Source organism: Diorhabda carinulata, chromosome X (assembly GCF_026250575.1).
Source record: "Diorhabda carinulata isolate Delta chromosome X, icDioCari1.1, whole genome shotgun sequence".
In the NCBI taxonomy this organism is placed as follows: Eukaryota; Metazoa; Arthropoda; class Insecta; order Coleoptera; family Chrysomelidae; genus Diorhabda; species Diorhabda carinulata.
This window is the reverse complement of record NC_079472.1, coordinates 16,822,146-16,836,000: the sequence shown is the minus strand read 5'-3', so window position 1 is coordinate 16,836,000 and position 13,855 is coordinate 16,822,146. Positions and strand designations below refer to the sequence as shown.

Sequence of the window (13,855 nt, the reverse complement as noted above, 5' to 3'; positions counted from 1 at the left end):
CCAACTTCAGTCCGTAACGAGACACGAGTGTGAGAGGACGCAGGTGCTCACTCGTATAATCAAATTTTGAAAAAAGACGATCATATGTTCAGCAGCTATGCTCAAAACAATCCAGAGCCATTCCGGAAGAATTGAAGTTTAAAATACAATTTATAATGATTTTTTTGTTAATGAGTGTATTTTGCACTGAAAACACGCGAAAAAAACTTTGCATTTCTGCCACGCGTTCGCGACATGCTCGTGGCGTGTTCGCAAGACATTCGATGCGCGCCCTCTCCGACTCGAAGCCGCTCGCAAACCGCTAGTTTAATGAGACTAATGAGAGATTAATTTTTAACATCTGTCTAAGTCATTTCGTATCAAATACTTTATAAATGAAACAATATAACCAATGTGTAGAAGGAAAGGGCATAATATGTTTTTTTTTTGGTTTTTTGGGGCTTCGTCTACACCTCCAGCTGGATTAGGAAATAAAGACACGATATCATTATAAGCTTCGGTCTTCTGTTAATTGGACTCAAACATTTTTTGGTTTAAGAGGATTGTTTGCGGACCCTATTCATTAAGTACACTACCGGCCAAAAGTTTTTATTTATCCACCCCCATAATCATTAAATTTCGAAAGATCGAATCGAAATAGTCGAAATTTATACGAGCGCATATCGATGAGTACGACAAGCTAAAACTTGTAAGTACCGACTGATTTGTTTGTTATTCTTCGACTATGAATTATTTTTTCGGTGTTTATGATTGTAGTTTAGTCCCAATTAGCTCTATGAGACGCAAAAACGTGCTGCGATTTATACTTTTTGAACCGAGACATTTTTTTGTAAAGTTCGTAAACGAATTGTTTTCGTTCTCGTAAATTCGGACTTGTAAGTTTTGAAATGGGTAGAACGCATGAACTATCGCTTGAAAATCGTTCCTTAATCGCAAGACTTTATAATTTAAGCAAAAGTGACCGTACCATTAACACCGAATTAAAAATATCTCGTCGTATCGTGATGATTAATGATTTTTTTGCTTGAAAATATGGCTGATATAAAGATGGGTGGAATATGGTGTCAACAAGATTACGCTGAGTGCTATAAAGCGACAGCAATAAAAAAAATTGTTCAAAAATTATGCATTCAGAATGCACTTTACCAAAAATAGACATATACATATATTAGTAGAAATAATTTTTTCAAATTTAATGTAGTTATTGCAATTAGTATTCTATAAAAATAATATTCCGTTTACCTATTTCAATAGTTTCCTTGGTGAATACCAAAGATTTGTAAGCATTGACGAAGACACCGAGTATAATACAGGTTCCTATAAATATGCATCCGTATGTCATGACGGGACAAGCTATATCGGCAAAAGTTGTCGCTAGATATATCCACCTCCTAATAGATGGCGTTAAATCATCCATACCCTGTAACATGAATTTTTGAAATATATATCGGATAGTACCTCTATAATTATTATGAAATTTCGTATAGTTTGATTCACACAGTTGTTTATGATGGCAAGTCAATCATAGCTTTATTTTTTTAAATTGGACTATTTTTAATTCCAATTTTAGAACAATCAATGATTACTTTATTTGCAAAATACAGAGTGTACTAACCTTACTGGTTATGTAAATTAATTTTCCTACAACCGCTTATGACAATAATAGATTGCACACTAAATTTAACCTAAGAAAGTAGCTTATCTGGCTGAGTGCCGAAAGGCAAAAGGCCAAATTTAATAAGACTGAAGAAGTAGACAATATGATTTTTTGAGGTTATAATAATATTTACAATAAAATTTAAAGTTTGTTGTGATTTGCGTTCAAACACATACTAGTTTCTACAAGATAATTTAAACGTTTAAACTAAGTGTTATTACTATTACTGGATAATGTATGAAGTAGTTGAATTAAAATTTATTTTCCATAGTGAAGAGAAACATTCTTAATGACTGTCTTGATTTTACTAACATAAAAGTTTATATACTTTTGTTTAATTGACTTTCTTATTTAAAAAATACGTTTTTTGAAGAATTTTTTACGTGGTCGTAGGAAGAATAGTGTACAAAATTTGTAAAAAGTCTATACGTAATGCAGATGTCGAAAATTATATTTGTATAAAAACCACAGAGCTTAGATCTGAGGTGATAAACGTAATTTTTTTTTCGTTGGCATAGGGTTACATATTTCTTAGATTTTTTAGTACATTTTACATTTTTTGAAACTTTTCAAACATTTAGGTAACAACAGACTTTATTAAGAAAATTCTTAGTTAAAAAAATTGAATCTATCTAATTTATCAAAAAAGTTGTACCCCTATAAATAGTTATATGATGTTCCAAATGAAGTTCTATTGAAATTCATCATAGATTATAAAAATGCAATAATATACAGGGTGTCGCATTGAACAAAACATATATCCGAAGTCCCCTATACAAATATTCTTTCTGATAAACATGTTGACTTAATTCACTGTCTTATATATATCAAACAGTTTTGCAATGAATTATTTATTGGATTACAAAGTTTACTGCGCTTTTTATATTTTAAGGCTGAATCGATTTGGCTGAAAATTGATGGGGAGGTAGCTTAGGACCAGGTGAAGGTCATAGTGTAGTCGTTTATTTGTTAAATATCGTACGAGGGTTGTTACTTAATTTTCGAGATATATCAACACTGAAAACATCGATGCTGTACGTAAACTGATATTGCAAGAATCAACAAAATCTCGTGTCGATTGGTGCAAAGAATCGTGAAAAAATTCAATCGCAATGCTTTGAAAGACATTTAAGAGATCTGGTAAATTGTTGGTCTTACAAAATTCGTAAGCCATATTGGTTATATTTCTATAACCGATTGTTTTGCAAATCTATTGTGAAAGTTGTGGAAAAACGTCCAAAGCCTTCGCCAGAAACTTGTTTTTATTTTGGTCTTGTCTTCTCGGAGTCGCGAAAAATGAAGTGTTTAAAGCTGCAAGCCATCCTATGGTTATGGTTACTGGTTACTGCTTCGATAGCTAACCTCAATCTTCACTCAAAGACTACCTATTGTCTTTTATACCGGCTAGGCGACGAATCATGGATTTATGCATTCGAAGCAAATGGCGGCCTGTTTTACCGAAATAATTAGACATGTCACCGCCGTTCCATTAGAGCAATGTAGAAAGGTCAATTCTGAATGGTATAACAGCATTCGTTTGTTAGAAGTGCTCTCATGTTTCAATTAAAACAAAAACGTTTTTGAATAGTTAAAATTAATAAGTTATCAGCCGCACTATCCTTGTTTGGCACCCAATCATTTCTTTTAATTACCGCTGATCAAAAATAAATTGCGAGGTAAACGTTTTTCTAAATCTGAAGAAACGGTTGATGCGTTATAATTACATGTAAAAGTGTGTTTATGTAAAAACAATAAAAACAGATCCAATCATAAATATTTTTTTTTATTTGTATTTTCAAAACATAAGTAACAACCCTCGTATATTCGATGAATTGTCTCGAGAGATATTCTGAGAATGAAAGTTTTGAATTGGCAACACGTATTAAAAAAAATGTTTAAGGTCTTCAATCTTGAGTATCAAAATCAGTTGAAGGTTAAAAATTGTATTAACAAGAAAGTGGAATAACCTTTTTCAGGGTTGGAATCGAATAAAAAGGTGCGTTAATCTGAGGAAAGTTTGTTGAAGGCGAATCAAAAAATTTCCAGTTTTAAATGCAACTTTTTAAATATAGATGGTATAAATCGAATCGTCCTTGTAAAAAAATATCACAGGTAAAAAAATGAAACGGAATTTATCAGATTGTTCTTTCTTTGGTAAATTAACAGAGGTATTTATACAGAAAAAAATAAGTTAAATACATATAAAGAGAAGCATAATTGGATGGTAAAATTTTTCATAAACAAACAAAAGTTTTGGTATTAAATAATATCAAAAATTATGTAATTATCACTTAAAATAAATGTTTCTAAGATCTAATAAGCAATATGATGAAATTGAATAATTTCGTCTGTTTTTTCACGAAATTCATCAATTAAAGTTCAGTTGATCGTTCGCAATTTGGCTTTAGAAACGGAATGGGAACTCTGAAAGCTCTTTTCTCCTTGAATGTGCCGACTCAGAGGTATAGAGACATGTATTTGTACGCTTTATTGACTATAAAAAAGCTTCTTTTGACTGTGTGTCACACCAAAAAATGATCAACATCCTAAAATCAACTGAGATCGATGCACAAGATTTGAAGATCATAACCGGATTTTACTGGCACCAAACGGCAACAGTCAAAATCGAAGGGTCCACATCAGAAGATATAGCCCTCAAGAATTCAACTGCAGACATAAAGATCAATGGAAACATTATAAACAATCTTCGTTACCCAGATGATACCGTGGAATATAGCGAGTAATCAATACGTCCAAGACCAAACTATTGGTATTTTCCGTCAGACTCCATGGAGAGATCATTGAACAAGTGTCATCTCTAAGATACCTGGGTACGCTCGTCAACCAGCAATGCGACCCGAAACTCGAAATCAGATCAATAATTGAGCAAACGCGGAAAACTTTGAATAATATGAGGACACTTGTGGCAAACCGCAACCTCAGCCTGGAACTCCGGATCAGAATGCTTCGCTGCTACATCTTTTCTGATCTTCTTTACGGAAGCGAACGCTGGACTATGGATGCGGCTTTACAGAAACGAATGCTGCGGATATCTTGGACAGAACATAAGACAAACATAGAGGTCCTACTGCAAATGGATAACTTCTCACGACAATCAAGGAGAGAAAGTTGTAGTATCTAGGACATATAATGAAAGGCGAGTGATAAGAGAAGGGAAGATCGAAGGAAAATGGTCGGCCGGCCGTAGACAAAATTCATTGCTGAAAGACTTGCGCAGACGGCTCGGACAGACGTCCACATAAATTTTCAGAGCTGAGGTCCCTTCAGAAATTTCGAATAATTCAGGAATTGCGAATAATTTTAGCGTCAATATTGATAAGGATTCTTCATTGATCATTATCGATAAGAATTAGTAGGCGTTAAAGCAAATTTTGCAAAGTGAAGTGATTTAACGGGCCCATAATGCCTTTAAATCCGATTGTTATGGTAAGAATTGTTGCGCTGTTACAAGATGGTCGTGAAACTGTAAGAATTGTTGATGCTAGTCTTTGTGGTGTATAAAGGGTGTACCAGCGCTTTCTGGAGACTGGCCTGATCACTAGAAGACCAGGGTCTGGGTGAAAAAGAGTTACCACTTAACCAGATGACCGTTTTTGGTGTCCACAAGTTTGCGGAATAGGACAGCTACTAAGTGAAATCAGTTGGCAGAAGTGAGAAATGTCAACGTTAGTGAATGGACCGTTAGAAAAAGACTTCATGCTGATGGACTGTCACGCAAAAGAATGGCTACAGGTCTCCCGTTGCAGACTACAAGATTGACATTTGCCAGAGATCACGTTCGTTGGAATGGATGATTACTGGAGCTGGGTATTGTGCTCAGATGGGTCGCGATTTTGCCTCACTGGTTCAGATGGACGTCCACGAGTGTGAAGACGACCTGGTCGTGGGTCAGCTATGATTTTGGCGGGAATCACTGCACAAGCTCGTACAGAGTTGGTCTTCATAGAAAATGGGTCCCTAACCTCTCAGAGGTATATTATGGTATATAGATGAGGTTTAAATTAGGCGGTTTGACTGACCAGCCCGCAGCCCAGACTTGAATCCTATAGAACATGTCTGGGATGAGTTGGGACGACTTATCCGCAGGCACACACCAGCACCAAGAACTGTCCAGGAGTTGAGAAGATTGCTGTTGCAGGAATGGGATAACATCGACCAGAATGTGATTCGCAACTTAATTCAAAGTACGCCGCTCGGACTTCAAGCAGTTATCAATGCAAGAGGAGGAAGTACACGTTATTAGAGTCGAGTTTTTTTATTTTGTTCGTTCCATATCTTTCCTAATAACAAAATTTTGAATTTCGCCCAAAATGTTAATTTGTTGCTTTTTCAGAATAAATCATTGAATCCAAAAAAAAAAAATGCATTCTTTAGTATAGATGATGTACAGTTTGCGAATACTATCTGAAAACGTAAAATTTCAAAGAACATGAAAATTTTAAGGTGACCTCAATTTTTTGCTCGCCAGTATATAACCTAGAAAAGCTACTGTGAGATATTGTGCTGAATGTTAATTAATTATTGCAAGTAATTATAAAGTGTCGATAATCATAAAACTTTAATAGACAATAGAATCATAATGGGAAAAATTTGTTCAGTGAAAAGTTGTCAGAGTGGACGTAAAATGAAAACTAATTCAAGAAGTTATCTTTCTTTAAACCTACAGTATGTGAAACATTTATTTCACCTCTACCCTCCATAATAAACAATATAAAGCAATCGGTTTAATAAAATTTAGTTGAGAATTGTTTTAGGTTAGGTTAGGTTACGAACTTACCTCTTCGATCCACATTATTGGAAAAATAATACTGGGAAAATCCTTGACTATGGTAATATATGGTGCTTTATCTACTTTCAAATTTAACTGTACCCTGATTTGACCCTCCAGAGGCACGCCAAGTTTCTAGAAAGAAGAATACACATTTGAATAGTCGAGATTACTTGATATTATTAATTTTGTTCGCTGTAGAACACGTTCCGTCACCAGATTCATGCGTAATGTGGAATTGTGCTAATAAAACATGTTAGGGATTTGAAATTCTGTGTTCTTGGAACAGAGATAACCCCTAATCTACGTGGTTTTCTATGTAATTGTATTTAAAAAACGTGGTAGTTGACTTCATACTCACAAGTTTAAAAAATAAACCTTCGGATAGTTAATTATATCCATTTAATTCTCCTAGAATTCACATTACAATTTTAGATGTTCATAAATCGTTCGTGGAGGAATGTATGTTCAGAACATATTATGAACAAGACGTGCGCATTTGACATGTCCAGATTATATTCGGAACACATTCGGAATATGTCCACGAACGAAGCTATTCAAAACTATGTCAAGTTGATGTCAAAATCAGCTGATTTTGATTTTTGTACAGTAAACAAATGATTTGGTTAGGTTAGGTTAGTTAGATTTTGATCTTTGTACAGTAAACAAATGTGTTGTAAAATGTGATAGTAATAATTAAGACAAATTAAATTTATATTGTCTTCTAAGAAAATAAACTTGATTATGAATTTATGGAAAAAACTGCAAAATTAACACTCGAAGTTATCTATTTTCATCAATTTTTTGTTAATTTTAATAAAACTACTGTTTTCGTCAGTATCAGTTGTAAAATTTGCTCCATAAACATGGAAATTCTAATTTTTTTAATCGTATTTCCGACGAGGCAACGTTTTTTAAAGCAGTGCAATAAATCGACACAATTGTCGCTACTGGGCTCGAAAAAATCCTCACTGGATCCAGAAAAAACACACCCACCAACCAAAAAAATTAATGTTTGGGTGAAAATCTTCAAGGGAAGATTTATTGTTCTTTATTTTTCCGCGAGAATTTAACAGCTGAAGGAAATTTGGTACATATTGGTATGACAGTGCTTCCGGACCTAATTGCGTCATTATCGAATCCAAATAATAGGAAAAAAATCGGATCTCAGTATATGGTGTCAACAAGATGATGCACCATTCATGGTATAGCTAAAAGTGCTGCTATCACGAACAACGATCTGTTTGCAAGTCGAGTTTGTCAGTGATGGATACTTCGATGCACACATCAATGGATTTTCTGCATCTCTTACTAAACAACTGCTCCATTTAAAGAGGCGCGAAATCTGATTAATAACTGGACACGGTTATCTAAGACGCCATCTCCACATCATGGACATCACGTAAGATCCGGAGCGCCGCTGGTGTTTGGAAGAGGATGAAACTGCAGACCACGACAACTTTGAGTGCCCAATACTCAACGATCCAAAACACCTGAGATATAGGCATTTGGTGGGGCACGACGAGCCTATTTGAAGGCCTATTTGCTCAACGGTCCCTGGACCATCCACAATATTACTATGAACTACCAGTTTGAAGGAAGGTGCATTGAAAGACGTGAATATATGGAGTGGCCACTTAGGTCACTTGTCTTGTTTTTATCTTTGGGGATATTTAAAAAGTACAGTCTACGTTAAGCGACATCATAGAAGATTTAATAGTACGAATTAGACATGAATTAAAAGCTTTGTAAATCAGATCTATTATCTTCTTGGTCTATATCAGATAGAGGCCTTGGCAGAGTTCAATTTGAATTCCTGTAAGAAATAATTTTGGTTTAACATATTTTTCATTCGGTAATCTATCCCCAAGCGTCTATGTTTTTCGTGATTTGTCTATGGAAATTTTTTGCCGGGTATTTATGCGATTATTTTTTTATGTTGTATTTGCATATTACATCATTAATTACTTTGGAATAATTTATCGAATCGAATCATCGATAATACTGAATGTATTAAATCAATTACTTACTGTTTGTATTTTGAAATACGACTGGTGTTTATCTCTGTTAGGTTTTAGTCCTTCGAATCGTTCAGATAGACTCGGATCAGCATCCAAAAAGTGTGGAAACGAAATGTAAACTGGCGAATCTATAAAGAATCGATGAAAAAATATTTTAAATTTTTAACAGTGATAGTTAATTAGTTTGTTTTTCCAACTATACTCGATAAAAAGTATAAGAAAGGGTCAAAATCCGATTGAACAAGCGGACTCTAGATTGGAACAATTATTTACGAGAAGAATATGCAGCAAAGTTCACGTAGACCTGGTAGTACAAGAAGTTACCACCCAAATCCACTACTAGAGGAGTTGTTAACGCCACGAAACGCGAAAAGATTGAAAAAAAGTTGGCCAATAGACCAAATATGAGGTTGCTTCACTGGATGTGGATTTTAAAGAAAAAGGGCGTGAAAAACTATTGGAAGGAAAATGTAGTAGGGTCTGGCCAGCGAAGAAAAATTATTTTCCAGCAGTTCTCGAAGCTGTGCAAGGAGTATTTGAAAAATTTGGAAAGGGATAATATACCGTAATGATTTGGCCGTCACAGTAGCCCGACCTCAATTCGATTGAGGAAGTCAGAAAACTTTAGATGTTTAGAATATCCTGAAAAACGAATGGAAATAGACGACGATTATTTGTGCACCGAAATAATAAAACCAAAAAGGAGTTACAACAACGAAAAATTGTTATTTGTTGTGTATCACGCAAACTATAGGGTAGGCAAAAAGATCATTTCCTTTGATGTATGAATTGTCATGCGTGAATAATTTTTCGTCATCCATACATACAACAACTTGGTATCTGTGCTAATTGGTTCAAAGTAAATTTTTTATCAATTTCCGCGAGACGTTATTCTTTAAAGTATGGTATCAACGCGGTAATTTTATTTTTCTTGCTTTTCCTTGGGTTAAAATTCTTGGTTTCCCTTTTTGGGAGGTTCAAACTTGGTTCTCATTATTCACATAGAATGATAAATGCTTCTACGTGAAATATTTTGATTTTGAAAAATTTTATCAGGTCAAAGTAAGAAACGATAAGCTGATGGACTGTCTTTACGGGAAGGGTCTAGACGAGAATGACCTCAAAATCATACGGACGCTTTATGTTAACCAAACTGCAGTGGTGAGAACTGAAACCGGCAAAAGTTTTTGCCAAAGCGTTAGATGAAGCAAGCGAAAATGATGATACGGTCTTAATTACAGACAGTGAACAGGATCTCCAAGCAGTCTTAGATCGCAAAAAAATTATAGGAGAAGATTATGGACTTATCAACATCAAAAAGACCAAAACCACGATTGTCTCCAATACATCCAACCATCCTCCCATGTCTATCAACGTAAATGGTGGCACTCGACCTAAAAATCCGGTACCAGATGGTGAAATGCTTGAAAGGAGGCTTGGATCTTTAAGGTGAACTCACTATGGCGCTTAGAGAGTTTCGATCTCTCTGAGGATGCTGAGAATTCCTTAGGCCTCTCATATCAATAACGAAAAGATCTTATAGAGTTAAGAAAAACTCGAAAAACCTCGTATATGGGGCACATATATAGAAATGACAACTACAGATTTTTGCACCTCCTAATCGAAGGGAAAACGTGGTCCTAGCAGATGAAAGGCTTCGTGATGACTTTGATGGGGTTATCGCCAATCTTCCTTAGAAGAGGGCACCCAAAGAAAAAGATGTCAGGCTTGGGAATTTATCCAACCAATTTAAAAATGCTTCTTCTTATTTCCATTTCATGAAATATTTTAATTCAACTGATATAGAAAAATAAAACGATTGCGACATACGTTAGTCATAAAATAATTATTGAAATACCATAAAAAATGATGCTTTACTTACCAAACTGACAAGGACTAATATTTTGTAATCCTTTGGGTGGGCAAAATTCATTTCCAGGACAAAAACACTTGTTATCCGGATTTTTATCGACTGTTTCGAACACATCGTCTGGTGGAGTGTATAAATCGGCAGAAATACCTAGAAAATCGCAAATATCGTCAAAATCGACAATACCATTTACCTGTACTTAAGTATTTACTAAAATAAAGACAAACTTAAATTGAAAAAAAGGCCTGCAGTTATGAGTTAAGTCCTTAGAGATATCTTCAAATGAGGAATAAAATATTCAACTCAGATTTAAAACGCAGTTCTTAGCATAAGGTTAGTAATCCATAGTATGGAATATATACCAAATATTATTAATTCCAAAACTTGGCAAACACCTTTTCGGTGCTTTTCGTGACCTTCGGCCAGCGAAACATCTGAGACTAATTTTAATTGTAAATATCTCGAAACTCAATTCGAGATATTTATCAAAACAACTTAACTGAGTGGTTGTTCAAAGTCAATTATAATAAAATGGATCCAAGCATCAAGTAGGAAGTTTGTATAAAGTTTGTTGAGACTTGAAACTGACGCGCGCATAAAGATTTTTTTCGAACGCACTGTATTTATGAGGCCAAATAGACCGCACCTCGCACCCCAAGTGAATATTAATAGATAATAATAATAATAAGTCATTTTAATGTTGAATAATTCACTTATTGTATCAAAAATGATTCAAGATTTCAAAATAAATGAAAATATTGTTTATGAAACTTACCATGTTTAGATATGGATTCTCTATATTGCAAAGGAAATATTCTGCACACGTCTTTGTCATAAATATAAACGAAATCTTCATTAGTAAAATATCTAGGAGGGAAAAAAGATCCTTCACTGGATTTTAATTTATTACACGGAGCTTCCGGCCAATACGGAAGAGTGTCTTTACCATTGAGTTTATTTATAAGTCCGAATTCATGCATTCCACTCACCCCTGTATAAATGTTATGAACCTCCGGTAGAGTTCCGTTACGCTAAAATGAAAGATAGTTTAGATCGACCCCGGTAAAACAACTGTCGCTTACTTTGATGAGTAGACCCATTTTTTCGGCCGGTCTCTTATATTTTGGGTAGAACTGATGGGCAAGCGACACCAATTTATCTTCGTATCCAAATACTAGTTCGTCTGCTGTAATACTGACAAAAGGCTGGAAGCTACCCATGCTAAGCATCACCGATATACTCTTCTGAATAAAATAACCTAAATTGTTCGATTGTGCAGCTAATGTCTGTAAAAAATAATCCAATTCGTACTACTAGCAAATTCTTTCGAATAATCTCCAAATTTGTATGAACGGACTATAACTTTAAAGTTAAACTCACCAATAATGGAATGTTCGGGACGATGATTTTTTCGTTTTTGTTTACTGACATCTCTGGGACAAACTGTAATATTTTTTTATGTTGAAAAGACACCGTTCCGTTATCGTGAAATTGTATATTTATTTTTTCCATGTCTTCTCTGTAACAAATAAAATATTCACTTATTTTTGTACTTCATTAATTACAAAAATCGATTCGAATATATAAAATAACTGCGCTAAAACAGTGACGCACATAACTTCACAAATGAAGGAAACTAAATAATTTCAAATATTTTGAAAACTTTAAGAACCACTCTTATTTTTAGGAACAAAGCCACTATTTTCGGAAAATTATATTGGTTACAATAACAATCAGTTTCAACATGCTTTATCAGTTTCACTTGTAGTAAATTTGTATTCGACTTTTTGTATCTTGATTAATTTCGCTAGATTTCATAAATTTGTTTTTGTATTTTTTGAATGAACGCAGTTCCAGACTTACAAAATTGCGATGCAACCATCAAGAGGTACAAATTAAAGACGGGACATGAATAGAAAAAAAAATAATACACAGTTTAAAAACAACGAATAACAATCAGTTTGAGCATGCTTTTATCAATTTCACTTGTAGTAAATTTGTAAATGACTTTTTGGCCTCGATCTTGATCTTGCCATACTTTGAATGTTCAGATTTAATTTGAACTTTGCGAAATAGTTAAAGACTGACGATAATGCAACAATTCGTTCAAAATATCTGATTATCTTGATTAATTTCGCCAGATTTCATAAATTTGTTTTCGTTTTTTTTGAATGAACGCAGTTCCAGACAAACAAAATTGCGATGCAACCATCAAGATGTACAAATTAAAGACGGGACATGAATAGAAAAAAAAATACACAGTTTAAAAACACCGAATAACAATCAGTTTGAACATGCTTTTATCAATTTCACTTGTAGTAAATTTGTAAATGACTTTTTGGCCTCGATCTTGATCTTGCCATACTTTGAATGTTCAGATTTTATTTGAACTTTGCGAAATAGTTAAAGACTGACGATAATGCAACAATTCGTTCAAAATATCTGATTATCTTGATTAATTTCGCCAGATTTCATAAATTTGTTTTCGTTTTTTTTGAATGAACGCAGTTCCAGACAAACAAAATTGCGATGCAACCATCAAGATGTACAAATTACGAGGGACATAGACATAGAAGACGGGACATGAATAGAAAAAAATAATACACAGTTTATAAACACCGAGAACCACGCCTTTGGAGTTAGTTATATTAAAATGTATAAAATAATTTATGGCATATGCTAAAGCCTCACTGAGATGGGACTGAGCCCCAACGGCGGCTTCGTTTCCTGTTGCGACTTGGTTAACGACTCCCTACAACGCTACGAGCTAAGGGCTTTTATTTTTCATATATTATTTTGTATAGATTTGTATTATTATTATTTCGATTCATTAAAAGCATTTTCAAATCTTCATACAGTCCACAAAGTTGTTTTTCATCACAAAGTAGTGACGAGATTTCGAATCAAGCGCAGTGTTTAGGAATGAATTTAATAAAAATCAGTGACATCTAGTACAAAATTTTGATATCAACATATTGAGCGAGTTAGGTAAATGGTTAAATGGAGAAATTAAGAAAAGAGGAGACTTACTTAATGAGTCATTTTCAATAATAGAACAATTCGGAAGATTCGAAATAGAAATCGAATTCAGATATTTTGGTTACGAACTAGCAAGCTTCACCAGTTAAAGTATCCAAGAGACAGAAAATTCTTACATACAGGGTGTTTCTAAATTCGAATAGATCTTTTTCTAAGCCCGCCCCTTTCTGAGATAATACCCTTAAGTTTAACCCACACTGGTTGTTTCCGGATGGTTAGAAATGTAATTGTAGAACAAGCAAGCTCTAGAAAAATTTTTAACATCTGTTCGGCGAGTTTCAAAAGATTATATCCTTACCATATCCAACGGGTTCAAGCTCTTTTACCTCGAGAGTTTTCTCAACGAGTCATATTTTGCAAATGGTGAATAGTGTTGGACATTTTTCATAAGTATCTATCATAAATTATCATTATAATCACGTATGGGCAAACGAGAATACCCATAACCATTCTCAAAATGTTTAATAACTTAATTGAGG

General features: G+C 34.2%; 1 protein-coding gene across 2 annotated transcripts in view; it reads right to left on the bottom strand.

Annotated features, from left to right (window-relative positions):
- Positions 1–13,855, bottom strand: part of LOC130900667 (scavenger receptor class B member 1) — a 100,455-nt gene that overhangs the window by 1,448 nt on the left and 85,152 nt on the right. For both annotated transcript variants that reach the window (XM_057811428.1, XM_057811427.1), the window contains exons 5-11: positions 11,718–11,856; positions 11,420–11,623; positions 11,113–11,368; positions 10,350–10,487; positions 8,477–8,595; positions 6,456–6,581; positions 1,243–1,420 (exon numbers count right to left, since the gene is read on the bottom strand). In XM_057811428.1, coding sequence (XP_057667411.1) covers positions 1,243–1,420; positions 6,456–6,581; positions 8,477–8,595; positions 10,350–10,487; positions 11,113–11,368; positions 11,420–11,623; positions 11,718–11,856 — 1,160 coding nt within the window. The remainder of the gene's footprint in view (positions 1–1,242; positions 1,421–6,455; positions 6,582–8,476; positions 8,596–10,349; positions 10,488–11,112; positions 11,369–11,419; positions 11,624–11,717; positions 11,857–13,855) is intronic.